Source organism: Ylistrum balloti, unplaced genomic scaffold, assembly GCF_031769215.1.
Source record: "Ylistrum balloti isolate Yb309-2 unplaced genomic scaffold, AGI_CSIRO_Ybal_v1 Utg370556, whole genome shotgun sequence".
In the NCBI taxonomy this organism is placed as follows: Eukaryota; Metazoa; Mollusca; class Bivalvia; order Pectinida; family Pectinidae; genus Ylistrum; species Ylistrum balloti.
In genome coordinates, this window is record NW_026782350.1 from 747,063 (window position 1) to 773,552 (window position 26,490).

At 37.1% G+C, this 26,490-nt stretch overlaps 1 protein-coding gene across 1 annotated transcript; it reads left to right on the forward strand.

The window, feature by feature from the left end:
• Positions 1 to 20,486: 20,486 nt before the first annotated feature.
• On the forward strand, positions 20,487 to 22,179 carry LOC132556273 (uncharacterized). The gene has a single exon (XM_060220663.1). The coding sequence runs from the start codon at positions 20,487 to 20,489 to the stop codon at positions 22,170 to 22,172; it is 1,686 nt and encodes a 561-aa protein (XP_060076646.1). The 3' UTR covers positions 22,173 to 22,179.
• Positions 22,180 to 26,490: the final 4,311 nt, after the last annotated feature.

Genomic DNA, 26,490 nt, shown 5'->3' on the forward strand with positions numbered 1-26,490 from the left:
CGTGTGTGGGAGAAACCTGCACTTTTCTTTGACGTCCACATGCCACGGACTGTAGTACGAAGTGTGAACTGTTATTGGCTGTAAAGGGTCCCTTTTAATCTCCAATACAGATCTATAATATTAAATTTCACTTGTATACGCTACGGTCACGGTACAGCGCGGAGTGGGGCGAGAGGCGAGAATCCATGCGTGTTGGATAGGGAGCTGTCAAACAACATATAATGTATGTGTTAGCGTGTTCATTTGTCTCGGGCTCACACAGGCTGGATACACCGGCACGCTAAGACGTTAGGGGACACGAGCCCTTTTGTGTGGCGGAGGGATGTATTATACGATATAGGTAAACAGTCTGGCGATGTCGACTACCCATCATTTGTGTATCTCACGGTGGACGTCTGAACAACTTTCAGTTTATTGAGAAGAAACATGTGTTTTGAATTTCCCATTGGAGTTTATCGGTGTCGTTGGATTAAAGTTTGGGAGATTTGACGGTAAGTATTTATGACGGACCTTGTCTATGGTTAATACTGGTAAAACTTGTGTTGACTGTCGCCTTAACTTACATGTAAACAACAAGGTGTAACATACATTCACTATACACAAGAAATGCTTTATGTGCTTTCTATGATAACTAGAAGGATTTTAATACACTTTAAGAAATCCAGCGAAGTTCACTGCATATTTTCTTATAGGCTACACCTTACTCTCTATAAATGGGCGCCTTTTCTCTTCCCTCTACCAGCGACACATTTAACCGGAGACGAATACATAATATATTTAACGCATTCCAACAACTAGGTATGTACCCTATTAAAATACCCTAGGTATTAGTAACGGACCGCGTTGTACAATCAGAACGACACAAACACGACTGTTAAGTGATCTTATGGTCCAGACAAATCAGAGACGTCATGGTATAAAAATACAATCTTTCTGACCAGTAAACTACAATTTAAACTTAGTTTTACTGCACAATAAACTCCTATGATATTTTGACGAATCGAGTGCATGACTTGTATTGTATATAATTAACGTGTGAAATATTCTGGAACATATTAGTAGACTAGTAAAGTTCGATTTATGCAGGCCATCAGTGCTGGACCCTGGTCAGTACTCGCTCTGGTCAAAGTTCTGTCTGTAACCGAGATGATCCGATGTCCGTTCCAGTACATGAGGACAGTGGACTCCGGTCAGTGCTCGGTCTGAATCTGTTTTTAGAATAAAAAATGTTCACAAACATGTCTGATTCTAGGTTTCTTTACAAAATCTTAAGGACTGGTAGCCATTTTAATTCTACATATGTTACCAAAGTTTACATGCCGCTGATGTTCTAACAACAGCCTTGATATCACCCGTCCAGGTATGATAATACTTTATGGACATTGTAAAGCTGAAGTAGGGAGCACTGGGCCTCTAAACAAAATCTAGTTTAAATTGATAGGAACATGTCGAGACCCTTAATATATCCACACCATGTGGGGACTTTCCATGCGATATTGAGTGGTTTGTATCAGTACGGTGTTTGGTATTTCAGAGATCGTACAATATTTAGTGAAACTGTTAGTACAGTGTTCGGTTTTTCAGAAATCTTACAATATTTAGTAAAACTGTTTGTACAGTGTTTGGTATTTCAGAAATCTTACAATATTTAGTGAAACTGTTAGTAAAGTGTTCGGTATTTCCGAGTGAGAGATCTTACAATATTTAGTAAAACTGTTAGTAAAGTGTTTGGTATGTGTAAGATTTCCTTGGGAGTTGTTTACTATTGTGTGGGCCTCTATGTACGGATTAGCACTAATGCTCTGTAGTACAGAACACAATGTGGATTTGTAGGGACTGTAAAGTCGCTGATAGTGTAGTTGTCTAATGCTAAATATAATCCCTTCTGTTTATACAAATACACTTGTCAAACGATCGAAAGTAGTATTAAATATTCCGTGTGTCATGACGGTTCATATCAAATACCCCGGTATTGCCTGTGTGTGTAGGAGGCTCTAAAACATAGGATCAGACGGTCTACATATGTAGGTAATATATCTTCCTTTGTTGTATTTTTATCCAGAGTTAACATGTCGTCATGTCGTTGGAATGTGTATGGTATTATTACGGGCCGTCTATATCGAGTAAATTAATAGGTTTGGTCAGTGTAAAACATCTCTACATGGTACGAATTAATTTGGACATGTGACGTATGAGAGGTCAACACATCACCAAACCTGTCCACAGATAAGGAGGTAAAATCTGTAATTCCTATTCGCTAGGAAAACCAACATTTTATTTGAAATCGCTGTACATGTGTTTCTAATTCTATTTGTACAGTTTGGTCTTTTGTGAATTGAGTTAATGAATTGTCTATATTTATTTAATATTTAAGACAGATGAGGTATTATTATATTGAGTACACGGACTTGTGTTAGGGCTTCATCGTATAATACCAAATGTTCACTCCATTCTGAACATTTCACAGGTTGAAATGGTAGTGAACGTGATTGTGTTCAGGCTGTAAAATATTCAGTTCACTTAAAGTTCACATTGAATCAGAAATTCTATCTTGTTTATTAAACAGTGAATGTACAAGCTTAAAACTGATGAAAGTTGTCTTAAAGTACATATTTAATGTGAAGTTTAAACTAATTTGATTAAAGTCGTGTCAGAACTGTATAAAGATGGATATAACGGTCGATGTCTGTGGTGAAACCTGACGATAACAAGGTTACCTGGGCGCATTCTTAGGTCTCCGGTTATCCTCTGTCAATATTGTATTTAGGACAGCTAGACACAAGGGTATTCCAAGTCACACCCCTCGTTAGAATGTTCAACATTACAAACTCCTAGCTCTATCTAATGTAATGTTTGTATTGTCTGGTTTTGTACACGTTTTCGTTATGGTGATGCGACCGTGCCGACTCTGTATAAAGATATTTTCAGCATGTAAGTAAAACGTTACACTAATACATTACAAAGTTTGGGAGGTTTATAACATAATATTTCTGAACAAATTCTACAATACATTTATATAAAGATAGGATGTTACCTGCCTGTAAATAACTTTATCTTTACCAATTTCATGAAAAAAAGAATTCAAGTTTTCCCCCCGAGTACGTATCAAGTAATTTTTTATTTTACGTTTACTTATTTACCTATGTTGTATGCCATGAAGTTGATAACTATAAAATAATTTAATAATAAAATAACGTCATTTATTTGTTCAATAAATGTTTATGGAATATTTTCATTTGAATCAATAGCTGTTTAAATTCCAGAACAGATCTGAGTTTTAATTCAATAGCTCTTTACACGAGGACGACAGCAGTGAAATAGTGATGTGTGGTAAACACGTATTGATAAAGGTTAGATTTAGGGGATACGGGTTTGGGACTACTACTTGATATCTTATTTAAGGAAGAAAACTTACGGATTGTCAAGAAAATTCCAAGAGTTAATTTAAATGATGGGTTTGGCTAAGATAGAAAATAATTGAAATGAGGAATATGGCCCTTTATCATCCCCAAAAAAAAAAAAAATATCTGGAAAATCCTTGGCTGGCGTCCTCATCACCTTAAACTATCTACCATTTGGTAACGATATGAATATTTGATGTGCACGTGTTGAAAATGATTGTTTAACTTAACGGTGTAATGTAATTGTTGCGATACATATATACATGTTTACGTTGTGCCAACTACAATAACAAACTTGATTATATAGAAGAGAGAAATGTATTCTAAACTCACGGAGGGACATACAATTATACACACATACAACATTAATTTATAGACACGCTTCTAGTTAACATATAAAACTTAAACGTCAGTGGAATATCTTAAAAGTAAATTTGTATAATTGAAATGACACACCACAACATTCCATTCTGTTACCTCCGCGTGGTTGTGTGATAGGATTTAAGATGAAACAATATACAGACGTCTGTTATATAAATATCTTAAAAAGTCGCGAATTTCCATGATAATATCAACAGCATCTCTATTTCCACGACTAACTATTCTGGTGGTTTTCTTTAGCTGAAAAACATCATACAAAAATGTATTTAAGATATGAATTCATGTATGGAAATGAACTGTTATCTTGTTAATTAAAGCAAAGGTTTGACCCGTATTCAGTTAAAAGCCTGCATTTCTAAACAAAAGTCCTTGGCTGTGTAGATGAAGTAAATGATAATTGTATTAAATGTTTTACATGACGGAGTATACCGTAAAATCTAGCTTGGAATCTTGTATAGAAAACCAGCCCCATTTTAAATATAGTGTTTATTGCCACTGCCCGAGGGGAAATGTATACATCTTATACGGAAAGAAAATCTGTATGTTGTTAATATTATGTATATATTCATACACCGGGCCAAAACTGTCTTCTATAATTATACCAGAGACAAAAGTTATTTTAGTACCTCTACATTGAAGAGTTACGCGTTTAATCTCTGACGACAATTAATTTTAATACCGTGTTATTTCCATTGTCCGGGTGTGAATGATTATCGGAAATGTTTCGATTTCTCATATCATTGTTTAGTTTAGAAATGTTGATTGTTTGTAGTCTCAGCAAGTTAAAAAAACTCATATGACGCAAAGTGTGTCCAAATACACACATATATATAATTATGAGCTAAATTAAAAATGGCGGGGACTGGGAAGGTCGGGTCTAATAACTTTTTTAAAGGTACAGTTTTATAATCTTGTCTAGACTAGGACGGAGGAGACCGGGTAATACACTAGGCAGGTTTCTGTGACGTGTACAGGGGATGGCAGGGTTGATTTGCCATGTATCCCCAGTATGCAGGCGAGTAATTAATGTTACTACAGGGTCGGCTGATCTGTCGTACATTAGCGAAGTCACAGGTGGCAAAGTTAGCTATATAATTGTAGACATGACAGCCGTGACACAAAGTGACTACACATGTGGACTCGTGAGTACTATATGCCATTTTGCAGACTGTAGTATATAATTTAAAGCATCACTTACTACAAAATTGTGTCAGTATATAAGCCTCCTTGATTGATACGGACTCGGTGTTGTGATCTTATAGTCTTGTTCCATAAACAGACCGCTGTGATATGAGTCTGACATTAAATGCCCGTTATGTTGATTCATAAAGAAAGTGGTGATAAAATCAATAAAATTGATATAGAAATGAGAAATGACGATAACTAATTAGCATGAACACTCATCAACTAGGATTATTGAGACTCTGAGCTTAAATTGGAATACTGTGTAAAATCTGGGATACTGAGTAAAAATTGGGATACTGTGTAAAATCTGGGAAACTGAGTAAAAATTGGAATACTGTGTAAAATCTGGGATACTGAGTAAAAATTGGAATACTGTGTAAAATCTGGGATACTGAGTAAAAATTGGAATACTGTGTAAAATCTGGGGTACTGAGTAAAAATTGGGATACTGTGTAAAATCTGGGATACTGAGTAAAAATTGGGATACTGTGTAAAATCTGGGATACTGTGTAAAATTGGGATACTGTGTAAAATCTGGGATACTGAGTAAAAATTGGGATACTGTGTAAAATCTGGGATACTGTGTAAAATCTGGGATACTGAGTAAAAATTGGGATACTGTGTAAAATCTGGGATACTGAGTAAAAATTGGGATACTGTGTAAAATCTGGGATACTGAGTAAAAATTGGAATACTGTGTAAAATCTGGGATACTGAGTAAAAATTGGGATACTGTGTAAAATCTAGGATACTGAGTAAAAATTGGGATACTGTGTAAAATCTGTTGAGAGCCTGAAACAGTGGTTTGACAATAGTACAGAAACCACTCTGTACACCTGACAGTGAAATATCACAGACGTAAATGCCTAACTGTATCTTTATCACGTGACAAACCTTTGGAATAGTACAAGTAGATAAAAACGGTATATTTTATATTCTGTGGAAAAAAGTGTCGGAATAACACGCGGCGATAAAAAAATCCGATACCTGATTACGTCTGTAGAGAAACGTATTACACATACTACACGTGGTCAGTAGGAACCGTACAGCAGTAGGACAGACAGTAGGAACTGTACAGCAGTAGGACAGACTGTAGGAACTGTACTACTGTAAGACAGACAGTAGGAACTGTACCGCTGTAGGACAGACTGTAGTAACCGTACCGCAGTAGAACAGACTGTAGGAACTGTACTACTGTAGGACAGACCGTAGGAACCGTACCGCAGTAGGACAGACAGTAGGAACTGTACTACTGTAGTGCAGACTGTAGGAACTGTACTGATGTAGGACAGACTGTAGGAACCGTACCGCAGTAGGACAGACTGTAGGAACTGTACTGCTGTAGGACAGACAGTAGGAACTGTACCGCAGTAGGACAGACTGTAGGAACTGTACCGCTGTAAGACAGACAGTAGGAACTGTACCGCTGTAGGACAGACTGTAGTAACCGTACCGCAGTAGAACAGACTGTAGGAACTGTACTACTGTAGGACAGACCGTAGGAACCGTACCGCAGTAGGACAGACAGTAGGAACTGTACTGCTGTAGGACAGACTGTAGGAACTGTACTGATGTAGGACAGACTGTAGGAACCGTACCGCAGTAGGACAGACAGAAGGAACTGTACTACTGTAGGACAGAATGTAGGAACCGTACCGCAGTAGGACAGACTGTAGGAACTGTACTACTGTAGGACAGACTGTAGGAACTGTACTACTGTAGGACAGTCTGTAGGAACTCTACCACTGTAGGACAGACTAGGAACTGTACTGCTGTAGGACAGTCTGTAGGAACTCTACCACTGTAGGACAGACTAGGAACTGTACTACTGTAGGACAGTCTGTAGGAACTCTACCACTGTAGGACAGACTAGGAACTGTACTGCTGTAGGATTTAATAATTCTTCACACCGAAAAAAAATGTTGCCAACTGTTTTGAAAATACAACTCTTGAAGTTCCAGTTATCTATACACGTCTCCTAGATGTATGGCCTCTATGCGAGAACTGGTGAGATTTATATCTTAATCCTGAACCTGCAGAAATCCTGTTGTTGATCCAACAGACCTAACCTTGACACACTGTCACCTTAAGCAGTGACACACTGTCCCTGTTAAAGGGCCGGAGGCGGGCATGGTATTTTTATGGTACGACCCTGTAGGGAGTCGTGTGGTAAGTTGGGGTCGTCGTTATTGTGTATGTGTTTGGTAATTTTGGGGAGGAGACGGATGTGTGCAGAAATAGCAGTCTGGGGCTCTCAGGGACAGAAATAGCATTGTTGGCCTTCTAGGAACAGAAATGGCAATCTAGGACTCCCAGGGACAGAAATAGCAGTCTTGGCCTTCTAGGGACAGAAATGACAATTTAGGGTTTCTAGGGACAGAAATAGCAATCTAGGGCTCCCAGGGACTGAAATAGTAGTCTTGGCCTTCTAGGGACAGAAATAGCAGTTTGGGGCTCCCAGGGACAGATTTAGCAGTCTGGGCCTCATAGAGACAGGAATAACAGTCCGAGGCTTCCATAACGACGCACAATACTAATGGTTTTATTTTGTGTTGTCCTATGAATCCATACACTATCTTATGTAATATATTTATTAAACAACGTAACTATTTACCATACAATATCTATCGTACAATGTAACTATTTACCATACAAGATATGTATATATATATCATACAATGTAACTATTTACCATACAATATATATATCATACAATACAATATATATATACTATTTACCATACAATATATATATCATACAATGTAACTATTTACCATACAATGTAACTATTTAATATATATATACCATACAATGTAACTACAATATATATTACCATACAATATATATATATCATACAATGTAACTATTTACCATACAATATATATATCATACAATATATATATACAATATATATATCATACAATGTAACTATTTACCATACAATATATATATATCATACAATGTAACTATTTACCATACAATATATATATCATACAATGTAACTATTTACCATACAATATATATATACCATACAATGTAACTATTTACCATACAATATATATATCATACAATGTAACTATTTACCATACAATATATATCATACAATGCAACTACTTATTTGACATAAACTTTATTATTTTTCACACACTATACTACATACTGTCAGATATATCAATATGTACCCTACAGTACATCTACCACTAATATAACTAAAACAGACATTGTATTTCTCCACATTTGATAAACAAAACATACATTCTCGATGTTATAGATAATAAACACATATTTTCTCAACAACAGAAAACGTTGATACGTTTTGTCAGAAGACGTGTCTACCTCCCGAGTGAAGTGCGAGGTTCAGTTAGGCAGGGTTCAGTGAAGCCCAGGAATGTTGTGTTTTAGTATTTGACTTTTTTGACTGGATTTAATTTCACACATGTGTGGCCAGTCGTGTTCCTCCAATTGTCCGTGTCAGGTTTGTGTGCGGTCCTCATTCTGGTGCAGGTATCGTGCGTCCGCTCGCCATTAGGCGTTGAACCGTAATAAACGGAAGTACATAGACAAGCACACTACAGCTTCAATACTGACAACGGATTAATCTTTTGTTTACAAGTATTTGTATTAGTTGCATGTAAATACAGCCTTAGTAGTTCTACATAACTCTTGTGTCAGCTGCATTATGGAGGTTTCGGAAAGGAAAAGAAATCTTACAAGTGTATATGTTGTAAATTTACCATAATTGTTTCGGACAAGGGAAAAGAATAACGGCAGAAAGCATAGGCATGTCTAGTCCCGGTGTCTGTGACAACCGTTCCGTAACCAATATTTACTTGACAGGTTATATAAGACCGGTACTGACCTTGTATATAAATCCCCTCAATTCCCTTGTATATATTTTTCTATGTTGTACATTTCCAATGGCCTTGATTGAGTTGTCATTAAATAGTCAATTGACGTCTTTGTCTGTTACAAAAACACGCACGAGACCAAACACTGTAACTAGCGTTGAATTATCTTGTGAGGCGACTAATGTGGACCCCTGTCGCGAGGTACATACGAGTCCCTGTTTGAGTGATATGTATCACATTTTATGTAACACATCACACTTTTATTTTTTTTTCTCTTTCGTCTGTTATTCCCCCGCCCTTTCCTGTGTTTCTCTTTCACACATTAACCGCTTTCTCATTTAATGTCATGTGATCTTATCAACAATATTGTTCGTATATATCGAACAGAATTTATCAAGTAAGTAATAATGACGGTATGATGGACAGGCGTGTATGACCTCACTTAAAGACCGATAACATCACTGATGTCCTACGGCCAGCGGTCAGTAAACTGACTAGCCACCGGTCAGTATAATGACCGAGATTGATCGCCGTTAAAACATAGATGATTGTTCATCATTGTCATTGAGATGTCACGTAAACACTGTCCGGACAGGACTGGACATGTCATTGTCTCATGATGGATATTGATGAAGTAGACGTAGAATTGGTTAACTACGCGCGTAGAGGGAGAGGGGTGGGAGCGGGGTGGAGGGAGGAGGGGCAGGGATCCCAAGTTATCACCAGTCTGGCGGGTCTCGTCTGGTGCAAATAATAACGGACATAGAATCCGTTCAATATGTAAATAAATAAATAAATAAATAAACGAGGAGTGCGGTATGTGTTATCATGGACGTACATAATATAGTTATATATGATGTATCAAACATCCCTGTTGGTAATTTAAAACGTGTTATGATATAAATAATATTGTAGTATATTGTATTGAGGACAGTAATGACACGGAATTCGATATCTAAGCAGTGATATCGATAAGTGGGAAAATTTTAAGTTAAAAATTCTCACCAATTAATAAAATGGTGGGAGAGATAGTAAACACAGTTAGGAGTTTTGTAAACAATGGGGTATCTTGTCTTCGTGTAAGCCAATTAGACGTACCTATCATGAGGTGTCCGCCATTTGTAAAAAAAATGTATATCATCCCTTTGTCATATTTTGGCGATAAATTATGCTTAAATTAGGTTCGTTATATGTAAAATACACAGCGCCCTCTACATCAGACACGTGTGTAATATTTTTATTTTTTAAGCTAGAGTCGCTGTTCGTTAGATGTAAAATACACAGCGCCCTCTACATCAGACACGTGTGTTATCGGTCGTGTAATGAACGTGTTCTAGATCATTACGTCACGAAATCACTTCTGTCTGTAAAAGTACAGTTTTACCTGATGTGGTTGTAGTCAGTGACCAATGATTTATTCAACATTTATTTTACTGTCCCGACAGATCATTAAATCATTCATGAAAAGGAAATTAAAGTGACAGGTGAAACCAGGATCAGACTTCTGAACAAATCGTAGTCAGGTGACAGTAAAATTATGCAAGATCACCTGACGAATGTTAATTATCTCTGGACGATGTTTAATAACGTTCTAACTCTATTATGTTGTATATATTCCTGATCAGTAAGTAATTTAAAAGGTGAAACGTATACTACATAACTTACCTGTATATTTTACCTATATGTAAAGTGTTTTATAAATCAACATTAGGCTTGTCGCGTGACCTGTACAGTTTAAGGAAGTTTACGGTTGTCGGTACAGAGGAATGTTTGACATTCCGATCACACGTCCTTGTATAAATCTCATTATGGGGCGAAACACATCCCGTCACACTAAACAGCGGAGTGACAAACACTTCAATCGGTAAAATAATTATTGAAACTTTCTGTTTCCCATTCCACGAATTAGTTCTCATGGATAATCTGTATTGAATTTCGTGATAAATAAGAAATCTTAAAATGTGTCCAATTTTTTTAAATAAATGATTAGCTTTATCATTGTGACTTTATTACAGTTAGCTTTATTGTCTAATGGTAATGTACTGGATTGAGTTGTTGACTGGAAATTGTATTTTTTTATGAATTTCATTCATTAGTCACTTTTATTCAGTGAAAACCACACCAAACTTCTGATATGAACTTATGTTAATTTTTTATATCAAAAGCGGAACAGACAAATATGTTTAAAATCAATCAAAAGAGGAACATACAAATATGTTTAAAATTTTATCAAAAGAGGAACAGACAAATAAACTGCTGTCTAACTTAAACGTATCATTTCAAAATTAAAACTACTTTACATTGAGATTTCTCTATATTTCAACTTCTTAACATGCAGTTAAGAACACTTTACTGGTTGAATCATAAGCTACAGGTGTAATGAACGGAGTTATGACAATACATTTCGTGTTGTAATATCAATTATCAAAACAGAATTCAGTCTGTATATTTTTGTACATCTGTCAATACCTGAACTTAGGTCACATCAGCCCTTATACTGAAGTCAATAAAAAGCGTCTTACAGTCACGTAATCAGGGATTATAAGCGGACGTGAATGGGCCCCAGAATATAGTCTGGAATTCAGGCACAACAAGTGATAAGGCTTCATTGAATGATTGTACTTAAATTATTTAAATTCTTTCTGATTCCTTGAATCCACCTCTCGTGGCGAAAGTTTTTAAAAATGTATTTTTAATAATTTTCTTCATGTCAGAACATGAAAGCACTTCAGAAATATATTAATTATTCATATTAATTTGAATACATAATTTTGATAATATGTAATGTTAAGCGTTGAGTGTGTTAAACTATTGATTGATTTTCATCGAGTTTTGATTAGAGACCGTGGTCATGAATTATCTATATATATATATTTGAAGTTTATTTCAATCGCGTGTCATAAATATATGATGTGAAAACAAAATATTGTAGAATTTTCATTTCCATGTTGATAAAATTATCAATTATGAAAAATACTTACGAATTCCAATGTCAAGAATTACGTATAAGGTGGTAGGCCTCAATTAGGAATTATCTTGAAATGATAGCAGATGTTTCATAAACGTATTTAATTAAAATGCCTCGTTATTCAGTGTTATGATACCAGGGTTTCTACAAGTTTAACTTCGTTTTTACAATTGAGCTATATTTACATAACTCCTGTTTGTAACTTAGTTTGATACAACATTTTGATCCGATTAAAACAGATCATAGTACCAGAATGAAAATGTAAATGTTTTGAGAATTAGTCATCTCGGCTTACCATGATCAACAATGGCGTTGTCACTAACAGAGTATAAACTGACCATGGGCCAGTGGTTCGGTATTTACGGGTAGATTGGCGGTGTATACAGCTGTACAGTAGAATTAGTGGGTATCCTTACATACCACTAGTCTTATAAACCCGGATTTAAACAAGTCAAATTAATTTGACACACAGGAATGTTATTCATCCCGAGGGAGGATTTGACATTTTTTCACAATGTGATATACATGTATGTATCTGCCCTGTTGGAATAATTTTTAAAATATTCCTACCATAGGATAAGCAATGATGTTTTTAATATTAATTAAGACGATTTGGGTAAGATATGAAATGGATGTTTTTTTTAAAAAAATGAAAATGAAAATGTACATAACTATGTGTAATCAGATATATTACTACAAGTACAGTGAATACAATATTTACGTTTATGGTTTTCAGATCGTTCTATGCCACCAGGGAAGTGTTCCAAATAATACAAGCCTATATGGTACAGTTTTGAAACATCCTGTTCTCAGTTCTTTTTTTGTTATTTTCGTATTTGAACGATTAAGTTCGCTAGATTTGAAAAATAAAATTACTTCACACATTTGCTAGATACTTTACTATCATTTCTCGAGTCAAATACTACGCGTCGAGTCATTCTCGCTTCTAACGCCACATTTCATATTGTATCTATTAGACTGTAGCTGCAGTGACGTCATCAGTATCTTGAACGATTTTCCTGATAATGTTAAATGGATCTTAGAACCATGTTTGTCGAAAGAGACAGGAAATGTCATTTTAACATTTCATTGAAAATACATGACGTCATTTGATCCTAGCAGTTGACCCTCTGACCCTGAGTGTCATTGAAGCATAACAAAAAGACACCGGTTGAGATTGAGGCCTCGACAATCTTAATTAATGGGTCAAAGAATCGATAATTTAATTAGTGTTCTTACGGACTGCTAAACAGCTTTCTGTGACGGTGATTAATTAGATTTTGATCAATGGTGAGTCTGTATTTGGTGGACCAATGGATGTGATTCCGAGAATCTATTATGTAGGGGAGATGGATGGAAAAGTCTCAGCTATACTTTCCTGAATAATGTGTCTACCTTGACGTAAAATGATGACAGGAAATGGCTTTGTTTCTTTTGATTGTCATTGTTTTTGATGTTAAATAATTGGGCCTCATTTGTTGGGTCAATGATTTGAATATATCAAAGCTAAGCGTGTTGCTTATAAAGATGTCTGGTGGAAAGTTAGCACAAGGGGCTCGATAATTTTGTCCAGTGTACAGCGATCACAGGGGCTCGATAATCTTGTCCAGTGTACAGCGATCACAGGGGCTCGATAATCTTGTCCAGTGTACTGAGATCACAGGGGCTCGATATCTTGTCCAGTGTACAGCGATCACAGGGGCTCGATAATCTTGTCCAGTGTACTGAGATCACAGGGGCTCGATAATCTTGTCCAGTGCACAGCGATCACAGGACCTTTTCGTCATGTCCGTTTCTTATAAAGTCCAAGTCGTTACTTCGTTGATCGCGACTTTCAATTATTCGAGTGGGATTATTGATAGAAAGGCGTGAACTCAAAGTGTTGTATTAACGGTAGGGTTATCTAGGTTTCCGGATTGGTAAACGCGCCCCTATATCTGTGTGCAATGACCAGATAGAACGCGCACAAACGGGATTACATGTCGGGACCAATCATGACACTTGAGATCACAGGAGATCGATCTGGACTACCTTTGGGATTATTAAAACATCGCTCTGGTGACCTAGTATCACCGGTAACACAGCGACACATGTACCTCGTCTCTTGCTCAGTGTCAATTCTAACGTAAAATTGTGTTTCACAACGGAGTAGAGCTCTATAAGATAGCTTTCTTACGAAAAGGATGTGAATTGTAAGTAAATTTATGTCAAAGGATACAAGGGTCAGGGAACAGATCGTCCTAGTGGCTAGAATTGGAGATACGTTTGAAGAATTTGAGATATGGCCACTTTTGCTCAGCAGATAGATCGGCGGTCTACGTAACCTCGAGTGAAAATTCAACGTGCGTGGCCCGACGCTTCCTACCCGTGGCGGTTTCTAACTGAGAAAGTCACCAGTCTTTGCTGACTTGGTTGTAAGCCACTGCACCCGAACTGCTGTGGATAGCATGCGGAGGGCCTCACGTGTGGCTGACATCTCGGTAAGATGTAGTACCCACCACCCACAAAAAATAAACTTCGCCTCAAAACCAGCAAACACGAAAAGTATATTTGAATATTTCATCGTCTTCAGACGATTAAAGGGACTCGTCGGTTAATGTCATATGTCTTTTTTTCGCATTGCCATCGGAGATCACGTGATAGCATGTCAGATGGAGTCGTGTCTGTAGAGTACCTACCCCGTTTTACCGCCCCTGCGATGGACCAGTTTGATGTCGATAGGTATATACCCCTTGATGATGACGTAGCTGTTTCATATTTCGGCAAGCTTTTCGCTATGATGTAGTCGCACCAAGGGAAGTAACTCTGGTAGATCAAACTTATTTCTATGTGATCAAATTCTTAATGTGTTGTAAAATGGATAATACAGACACCACTACTATCATCGATATACGTATCAACAATCATGTTCCTATCACGTGATTCGTATTCTGACATATAAAATCCGTTACAATCATTTTGTCACAGTGAGGATATTCGTGTGATAGACAACATATTTCAAAACGAAAATTGAGAAAATGTATGAAATGTCCATTGAAACAAAATATATAGAGTTTTAGGTTCCATATCTGTTCTGTTCGATATGTGATCCGTGACATATATTTGCCGACATTGACATTTGATGGGAACCCTGGGGATTCAGATCAACGGTGATGATCAATGAAATGTAACCGCGGGGTGACCCCTCATAGGGGCTATAGACGATTGTAGCTCTCTGGTCCCTAGTTCTGGTAAACAGCCGGGAATATATATGATGGTGGCTCTCTGGTCCCTTGGTCTGGTAAACAGCCGGGGAGATATATGATGGTGGCTCTCTGGTCCCTAGTTCTGGTAAACAGCCGGGAATATATGATGGTAGCTCTCTGGTCCCTAGTTCTGGTAAACAGCCGGGAATATATATGATGGTAGCTCTCTGGTCCCTAGTTCTGGTAAACAGCCGGGAATATATATGATGGTAGCTCTCTGGTCCCTAGTTCTGGTAAACAGCCGGGAATATATATGATGGTAGCTCTCTGGTCCCTAGGTCTGGCAAACAAAGATGATATGATAGGATCGGATAGTTTCGTATGCATTTTTTTTGCGCGCACTTAACATGCACTTGGCTGTACCCGCAAAACATACGCACACGTACCATACCAAAAACAATCACCTACGTTTACCCACGAACAAGTACTGAATCCTAATGTTCTGGATGTGTAGCGATGGGCCTCCGGTATGTTGTTCACTGGGGTAGCCACCAGTTACTGTAAGGAAACTCACGTCAAAATGACCCTGGTGATAAACCCTATGATGCATATATATATATATATGAGTTGTATGATTTATCAAAGTTTGGTATCCCGTAACTAGGTCTAACGTTAGTTATACATGTAAATACAGTTGTTATTGATAAAAGGAAGGTTTTGTTGGAGATTTCTGACTTGACAGATGATGGTTCGCGATTGGTGATTTGTGAGTTGACAGATTCATTAACAATTTGCTATTTGCGTTTTTATCCAGAAGTCTCGTCTTTGTTTTTTAACTTTCGGGATACACGTATGATGAAGACATGTCGCCCCTCGCTGATATATCTTCAATATTCTACATATCTTTCTAATTTGACTTATCAGAAAAGAAATGGTTACAGCTTTTAGAATTGGTTTTGTTGCAGATAGTTTTGGATAGATCTGGACATTTGTCTCCGTGGTGGAAACCATTTACATATAAATGTTTAATGTATATTTTATGAACAGTTGTCACAGGGGACGAGTTTTAGATCTTAACGTACAACAGAGTCGACAAACACGTCAGTTGCACGCGGGATTTGGCTCTATTCCGTAATATAGGACGGCCTCTGACACTAGGACACATATTGCTACAGATATTTGTATGCATTGGAAATGGGTCGGAGAGAATTACCCAAGGACTAGTATGTCTGCCCTACCGACCTTAAAGCATTATATGTAGATGGCTCTCTTGCTGAAGTAACGATGTTGGAGCATTTTGGGATCCATGGTATCTGGTCTTGAATAAATAATAACTTGAAACAATTTACGACGTATTTACAGAATGACAGTTTACCGGCAACAAATTGTCTGGAATTGTAAGAACTGTCTAGTAAAATGTTCAAGAATTCCCAGAAAAAAACAGTAACAATAGATTGAATGTGATAAGAATACTGTGTTAGAATATTCCTCAGCACACTGTGACCGTTTGATGAATACTTTAGATTGTGTTGAAAAAACTTTTCAGTCCAAGAAAATCAAATTAAAATTCGATGAAACGAGGCTCAAAAAGGATTAACATATCAATTTTAACAAATATTTTATTTTAAAAGAATAGTTATATCTAGATGGCATTTCTTTGTATACAGGCCTGTAACTAAAATATGATTTATGTTTTTTGTAATTTCCGCACGTGCGTGTTCTGTATTCTTAGCTTCGTGATGTTCATTCCAATCCTGGTTACCATGTGTGAAAGAAGGTCTATGTCACCAACAGTTGCAGCACACTTAAAAGGTCTTTTCTTCATAAATGGGTTTAATAGGAAGTTACAGACATTACAAGGATATTGGTTTATTTTCTCAGGCTGGTGACGATACTTGTTTCAATATATTGGATACGGTTGGTTTCGCTGAGAATTCTTGCATACTTTAAGGTACTAGTCCCTGTCTGTAGAATCTGTAATAAGAAATGGGAAAATTTAGAACTTTTTCATATGTCTGATTAACTGTTATAACAAAACATATTCACACAGTGTGGACTGTGTTCTTTGTAACTCTGAATATTCTAGGTATCCCCCTCCAACCCCCAACCCCACCCCCACCCCATCCCCCACCCCCATTCCATTCTACACAGCATAAGCTTTATGTAAAATGTTTTGAATATCACGCACTAAGTTTATAGCTGGTATTCCACTTAAAATTTCTATAAGATATTGATATTTCGAATAAAACCGCGTCGCACGGTTTCGATCAGACCTATAAACGACGAGCTCACAAAACTGAAAATAAAATGAAAATAATGTATGAAAGACAAGACTGGCGTTATTTGTGATCTAGTAATTAATGTCCCTCTGTATATCAGTGTTTAACGATCCACGGTCCAGTTTTAAAGCATATTCAATGGTTATACATACAGATTATAAGAAATTTTCCATAACAATTGGACGAACAATGGATATTGTATTTAAATATTATTTATTGAAATAAAACGGCATAAAATATCATCATTTATGAATACATTTTTATCAACACTGGCTGTGTCAACAATAAAATACCAGTATTTCTGGTTAATTTGCATAAGTTTGAACAAAACATACAATTTGTAGTGTTATGCTTAATTGGTCATAACGACTTTAGATATCACTCCGCAGAACAAACCGATGACTAATCTATTTATAAAAAAAAAACATCACGTGTCTCTGAGTTTTATTATGATACCTGTTTTATTTCCTCTTAATGAAAGAAAATTCATAATAGTAAGTGTTTATATGATACGGCTGATATACATGTTAATTTTATAGTCAGATGAGAACAGGGCCGTATCCAACGGGGTATGATAATCGGAGAGGTTATATATTTACAAAAGAAGGACTTTCAGTTTTATTGAAAGGGTGGATTTAAATTTCTTAATAAAGCATTTAAAAAAAATAAATAAAAAATCATACCTATTCTAAGAATTTATCAACATGATTAAAAAATTTAACATATCAATACTTGAGGTATCCAAAGTTTTAAATTGTTAAAATAGGGTATGTTAAAACTCGAAACTCGAGATTTCCTTTATTTTAACTAGAAACTCGAGATTTCTTTTTTAAAACTGGAATCTGGAGAGTTATTATGTATGAGAGCTTTGGGATGTAACATACACGACAGTTTATATGCCCCGTCTGGAGCCCCGATAACATGTTGATGAGGACCTGAATAGCCATTAAATTTGTATAATAACAAAGTAATTAATCATCACGACTTTCTAACATACGAAGCCGTCGCCGGACCGGAATGGTTGAGAGCGTCCAAATGGGAATATTTTAATGGACATATAATGATATAAAATGACATTTTACATAGAATGTTTTGATTGATAAACGAGAGAATTTGACCCTCAGTTATAAACAATTTTCTTTATATACTTATATATCTCTAATGATTAATGACGTATACTGTTAATAGGTTTTGTATATCTATTTTTAGTAACGAACACTAGCGATGCACGAGCTTATCACAACTGTAATAGCTATCTGCCTAGATTAATTGGAGTACAAAAGCTTAACATAAGAGGTACATTTAATTCTGACTGAAAAATAAATCACACCTATTGAATATATAAGATTTCGTATACTCAACCGCCTGGGAAATGGTGTATTCATTCTTTTCATTAGAACTGTGCGAAAATAAGATCCCGCTTAAAATATTTAAGATACTTCAAGGTAATCAGTATGCTAAATAATATATAGAATAAAAAAATTATCATAGATTTCGATTATATAAAGAAAGACTGCCCTGTGTATCCTTCTCTCGCTGTTGGCTGATCGGATCTGTATTTGGTAAAGAAGAAATTCGGCAAGATAACCCCAACTGTGAAGGACATATAATTATTTTACCGACATATTTTTTTTTTACTTTTTATTTGTACAAACTGTAATATCAATGACTTTCCATACCCATTTTTTTTCAAAGAACGACTCACTGACATTTTAATATTTAGCATAACAACCCTTGGTGTTAGAAAAGACCGATGTAGACAGACAGGTCTGGACGCTTCGGTATTTACACAGGATTGTGATTAATGTCATACAGGAAAGTCCTAAATGGTTAAAAAAAATGTGACAATTATTTGCTCGTTACAAATGTTTCTTTAGATCATCAATCTTACTTCTTAGGTACACGTATATCTTATTTAATTATCTCTGGTACTTTTTGTCGTTACGGAACGTTTTACCTGACACACCTGTGTGAGCTCACGTTCCAGAAGACTTTGTGTAACATCTTGTTGTCAGATATGTTCGCTACACAAACGTCAATTTTGTTCAATTAAGTTTTAAATATTTAACATTATCAAACTACTCTAAAAAGAAAATAAAACACAGGTGTAATAGGAATTCCAAAAATTCAACAATGGCGGCCGAATATTGGGGAAATTTCAAACAAATTTTTCACGAAAGTTTCATTCGGTAATCTATACAGATTTTCACTAGTGTTTTATATAAAATATTGAATCAGGCTTAAAAGTGTTGAAGTTTAAAGTATTAGAAGTCGTGACCTCTCAGCTATATTGTGTCGGAATATTTAAATACTCTTTATAAATTTTGTGTTTTGTTTAAGTTTTAGTTAGATTTCGAGATCAGGGTATCAGTAGTTTTATTATAGTTCGAAAGTATCTACAACATAGTTACCATTAATCACACGTATAGACGTCACATCCACGGTGCCTTCCTCCCAACTCCCCTCCCCCGACACATCCCGGAATATTTCACGAGTAAAAGATGTTCCTTAATAGATATACATGCATTTTTTTAAAACAAATATCTGTGCATGAGTAGTATATTTATCAGTATTTGTAGAAGTATTTCTGTGACATTAAGCTGACAGTTCCACTCGAACTACGGGTCTTTAAGTCTCTGCGGTGACGAACTATTATAGATCTAATGTGTTTGTGAGTTATTTACCTAAGTAATTTGAAGCGCCTAGTATCTACGCTGTATATCTTTTGACATAGCTCTTCTTTTCTTTCCTCAGGTACGTGTCTACGGCCTCGCCTTACAATTAACATCGACAGACCGACATTAAGGAGCAGTGTGTGGAATCTCCGAGACGATAAATTTAGTGCATACGAGGACAGAACGGTTTTTGTATCAGTTCTCTACTCAGGGAATTTGGGTTTCGTATTGTGGGTAAACCATGTGACAAGGAGGTGTGTGTTTCTCTACTCAGCGACACATTTAGGAGATAAACTTACCCGGGTCTGAGTATTGCTTCAGAGATCCACTTCACAGTGAATGGAGAAAACAACACCATACTCTATAATTAGGTGACCATATGAAAGGTCGGATGTCCATCATTTCGTCACGCTTCACTGGACACGACACGCAGGGTCCTTACAACTATTTTATCTACCAGAAAATTCATATTTCGTAGATCAAAGAAAAGTTTAAAAGGACAGTGACTGCTCCAGTGAATATTTGTGTTAAATAGGAGTAACGTTTTGTTATATCTGAATCAACATGGCGGCAGCCTATTTGGGACTTGCTGTTTTATCGTGTTGGGGAGTTTTGACTGTCATGTCCGCTGATACCAGCTGTGTGTCTAAGGGTCAGTTATATACGAAGCTACCCTGGTACGGCTATCTCGTTCAGAAGACATTTCACCCCAACGACGCTAAAATAGAGTATCAGATTTCTTATCCTGTAAGTGAGGGCAGTGCTAATCTACTGATCTACTATGACGACCAGGTACGAAAACTCAAGGACGAAATGTCATGTAAGGAACGAGAAAATATTCTGCCCGCCAAAAATAACCAAGTGATTCCATTAAACGAGACAGGAAGGTGTACAGTATGGCGAGATAGTGGTGAACCTCTTTATGTGTGTGTCGGCGAACGTGTGTTCAATTCAAGCTTTCCAAGGACCTGGTACTTTGCTGTGAGCAAGTGTTCTATGAATGGTTCTCAGTCTTTGAATATGAACTATTATTTCAATGTAACAGGATATTATGGTGCATGTGAAGTTGATCCGTTGTCTAAAACAGTAATTCCTGCACGCGTTGAGGTTGAACCGGATGTCAGTGTCATTGTGGCGCTTGGAGTGGTATGTGGTGTGACTTCAATAACTGCAATAGTTTTCATGATATTGTTTTTTCTTGGTCGAAGACGACGCAAGAGCAAGAAAGGCGGATCTGTGACGTCATCACAGGCTACTATGACGCAGGACATTTTTTACGTGAATCCTTCCTTATCGGATCGTGAACATTCTGACTCACAATACAGCCACAGTCAGTCAAGCGGATCGGAAAACTATTACGAGGTCATCCCGGACCGTCGGAGTTACGAAAGTATTAACACACAGCTTGCGCTACAAGGGCACGCCATTCGTGGACTGAATTTAAACGCGGCACACCTGAAGGAGCAGAGAAACTCTAACATTCCCGCATATATCCTAGAAGATTATCCGCCCCCGCCCTACCAGCCTCCAAGAGGGCTTCATAACATCCACGCCACCATGCCAAGCGGCCTGCATCACAGGCAATCAAGTGCAAACGCCATTCTCCAAGGCGGGATTAGTCACTATGCGTCACGCGCGGGAACACTTTCTGCCCCTAACAGTCATATGGCCGGAGGACGGCCATCCATTCACCAGCTTGCCGCAAGCGGCATGCATCCGATGTATCGACAAAATCGGCCAGCCCAGACAACTCAAACCGAGGCTGATGTAGATACACACACTGGACCGAAGCAGGTGGTCAACGCGGGGGGTAACAGAATGAATGGTACCCCTGTTCACTCTGACATTATTCAACAAGCTCTGAACAGGCAGCCGCTGGTTCATGCCACGAGCCAGGCAAGTCCTGTACAGAGTTCACCCCAATCGCGCACAAGTGAAGTTCCTATGACGTCAGACAGTGGCACTCAGCCGATGACGTCATTCCCGAATGTAGTGCCATCCTCAAGCACTCAAACAACACCGATACAAAATTCAAACTTTGTCAGGCAGTTGACAAACAGTGGCGCAAAATCGAGCCAGCAAAACATTCAACTCCAAACTTACGGACAATCTAAGCACCAGTCACAAGGAAGTGGAAGTGGTAATGTTAACATTCCGAACGGAGGACGAGCACCACAATATCCGAACAGTAATGTTGCTAAGTTACTGCACGATGCTTATCGGATTCAGCAATTTGAAACAACGGCATAATAGGTGGTTAAGTAGATGACGTCTTCAAATATTTTACGTCATAGTTTTTAAAAAACGCGTTTGACGTTCAAGCTCAAAGTATGAAATTCTTAGAGAGATATGAAACCTTTCGTCTCAACGTGTAATTGCACCACGGATGTTACGTTCTGTCTCCATACCGAAAGACTGCGCATGCGTCCTATCCAAGCTGGTAACGACATATATGGCATCACATCACCTAGCGGGTTATAAATGTCCGGACAAGAATCAATACTTCGTTTTTAAAGTGGTGGTTACCTAGTTTTAAATGTTGAGATTGTGCAGCAGGGTATCTCCACAGGTACATGGTTCAGGTAACGTGATACTTGGCGAGGAGGAAAATAAATTAACTTTTAAAATAGGTTTTCCAAGGAAGCCATCACGGTTACCGTGGTCTGATATTAAATCTGTGACTACAACAAACACATTATGTGCAATCATTTTAGCTTAGTTACGTCTAATAGAATTCTTATTGACTATTCACTGCGGGACTGCAATTCAAAATGTCGGGCCCTCGTGCAGTGTCAGTAACTTATGGCAATATCATATTGTATAAGTAATTGTTACGAGGGTATCTAGACGCCCCTACTTTAATTAACCAGAGTCGTGACGTCATCGTATTGTGTGTGTCTGTGTTTGTGACCAGAGAATTCTGTGGAGTGAAAGGCGACAGTATTACTGGCCAAAAGTATGAAAGGGTTGTTTCGTGTTTTAAAAAAACCTTTCAAACGCATCACAATTAGATTTAGGTTATATTTTGTTAAGTTCGAAAGTCTCACCTCGTTTCTATGGTAACAGAAATTGCTGTTTTTTCCATTTATTTATGTTTCTTATCCTACATCATTGTGATTAAACATATCACAGCCGTTTAAGATAAGATTGAAAATTAAAATGTTATTATTTGCTCTATATCTTACCGACATGTTGACAATTTCGATGTCGATCTAAAACAGTTTTAGAGGTATATGGAAAACAAAAACATCACGAATCAATACAGAGGGTTCGTTTTAAGTTCTTTCCGTGGAAACCCAAACCGGCAAAATTTGGCAATTTACAAAGTGATACCATCAATGCTTCGAAAGAAAATAAAGCACACTATACGAAATCTGATTGGCTACATAAGATAGATATGTGATACGTTGTTTGTGAAGGTAAAACCTTATTTGATGTATGACTATAAAACGTGAGACGCCGGATAGTCACCTCTGAGTTTGCTGGCAGTACGCTTAGTAAATGTCTATATCGAGTTCCATTTCTTTTTCAGTAAAAAATCAATTTAGTTACATTCTTTTCGACGTGTATTACAAAAGCTTTCACAATATTCGATCAAATTTTCCCGAGTTGGCAAAAGATCCCACCATAAACGTGTGTAGTTTACATACGGGAATTAGTGGTGGAACAGACAAGATACAGTACTGTTGTCATGGAAACTGTTTTAAGATATTGTAGAACTTAAGATAGATGGGGTTTTTCGATATAAGTGTGAAGACAGCAAAATGAAACATCAAAAGTCGATATTTAATATAAAATCATTCCAGGTCTGTACTAGGAGTTTTTTTTTATTTACTATTCATGCACGTACATTACCTGTCACAGGTTACTGGTGTACAAATCTTTGTTTCACGTTCGAAGTGTTAAAATGTATTGATAATAATAAACTTTTAACAATTCTAATTAACATTAAACGCGTTTAACATTTTCATGGTTATTTTGTCTTTATTAAATTTATGAATTGTGAGGAGCGAATGTCCGGGTATAAAAATCGAACCTACCGAGTCGTGTAAGTGTTTGTATTTTTCAATGTCTCTACATTCAAACTATTTAAAACAATAGATAATAAAATGGTTTATAACTTAGTCACGGTGTGTAGTATAACGTTATAATTATGTAAAGTTAATTATCTTGTGCTAATATATTGGAAGCTGTTATAGTGACGTGAACTACCATACAAAACTGGTTCAGTATTTGTTGTAAATGTCACGTAATATCACACTTCATAGGAATTGCTTCCTGAATTTTGCAAATATTTTGTATAAGTTAATGTATGTGTTACTGTGTGGAGATGTACATTACTGTGTGGAGATGTACATTACTGTGCGGAGATGTACATTACTGTGTGGAGATGTACATTACTGTGCGGAGATGTACATTACTGTGCGGAGATGTACATTACTGTGTGGTGATGTACATTACTGTGTGGAGGTGTACATTACTGTGTGGAGGTGTACATTACTGTGTGAAGGTGTACATTTCTGTGTGGAGATGTACATTACTGTGTGGAGATGTACATTACTGTGCGGAGATGTACATTACTGTGTGGAGATGTACATTACTGTGTGGAGGTGTACATTACTGTGTGGAGATGTACATTACTGTGCGGAGATGTACATTACTGTGCGGAGATGTACATTACTGTGTGGAGGTGTACATTACTGTGCGGAGGTGTACATTACTGTGCGGAGATGTACATTTCTGTGTGAAGGTGTACATTACTGTGTGGAGGTGTACATTACTGTGTTGAGGTGTACATTACTGTGTGGAGATGTACATTACTGTGTGAAGATGTACATTACTGTGTGGAGATGTACATTACTGTGTGGAGATGTACATTACTGTGCGGAGGTGTACATTACTGTGTGGAGATGTACATTACTGTGTGAAGGTGTACATTACTGTGTGGAGATGTACATCACTGTGTGGAGATGTACATTACTGTGTGAAGGTGTACATTACTGTGCGGACGTGTAAAGTTTATTATATTGTTGTTTTGTTGTTGATATTTGTCAGATAAATAGTTATTGAATAATTGTAAGTAAATGTATCTTGATCATGTGACATTCAGTTATATAACATATTCATCAGGACATATACTTGGTCCGTTCTCTGTAGTGGAAATACTCGTGTTTACCCAATAACAACGGTTTGATTATAATTTAGACACAAAGTGCTGAATTTGATAAACATATTTTGGATATAAGTTGTGATTTATGTAAGCACGTGATATTTGTTTGATATTAATTCATAAGTTGTAATAATTTGTGCCAAACCATTTGTACCGATAGACAATAAATTATACTTAATTCACAACTTATGAATGTTAATACACATAGATATAGTAATAAGGCTATCTGTGACAGGGTAACATTTCGTTTCTGAAGACCACAGTGGTAAGTCTCCATGAAATCAAAATTATACAAATTTATGAGGTTATGAACTCCCTCTTTGTGTTTTATACAGAAAATGGACCAGTCCGTGTATTTCTGACATTTCTGGCTAAATATAAATCTCGCGAGATAATCCGAGATCTCCCACATCATTGCCAACATTCTTGCAATTATTGCAGAAGTAATATGTAACATTAAAGTGTAGAAACATAAGACTACATCACGTGTTTGTTGTTTCTTCTAGCGAATACGTTCGGAGGAGTATGTCAACTGCCGAGTATTTTCGGAATAACCTCTAAATCAGCGCCCATGGTCGTAAACACCTTAATATTAACGTCCTGACCCCACTTGTATAAAACATCTCAACTTGAGATTTCCTCAAGTCGAGATTTTCCTCCGCTGATATCTCCTCAAAAACGGCTTGTATAAGATTTTCTCAAGGAACAGGAGAAAGGCATCGGCTAGGATGTCCTGAAATTCCTTGCGGAAAGATATTTTCAAGGAGATATTAGCTGCGGAAAATCTGGGCTTGAGGAAATCTGAAATTGAGATGTTTTATACAAGTGGGGTCTGATGTGACGTTTACTTGTGGAGATAAACGTCATATATTTCCGAGGATGGATGTGGGTGACATAATTCAGGAAAGAAAACCCACTACGAAAACACAATATTTAACTTTGATGGAAATTGGGCTGTGTTTAGGAATTAAGGGGTCAATTTTGTTCACGTTTGTTTTGTGGTTGTATCGATCGCCCCGCCAAACAGGGCCATTTGATGGCACGACTTCCTTGTAGCTGATGGTCACTTCCTAACTGAACAACATACAAGAAACCCGTCCCGTGCCATCTAGTAAGTTGTATTAAAGTGTCTACCCAAAGACAGCACGTTATCCGCAATCTCTACCACAGTTGTCGTTCCTTACCAGTCACAATACACCTCTGTTAACAGCTCACGGGCTGACAATATTTGACCTCGCGGTCAGGGTCAAAGTGTGACCTCGTGCAAAACAATGGCGGCACCCCTGATAACGTTTATGAAGGACACATCTGTAGACTGTATGTCATCGATCAGCCTAAAAACATAATTCGCGCTTTTTGGGATGTTATGTGTCAAAAGTATCGACAAATTACCATCAG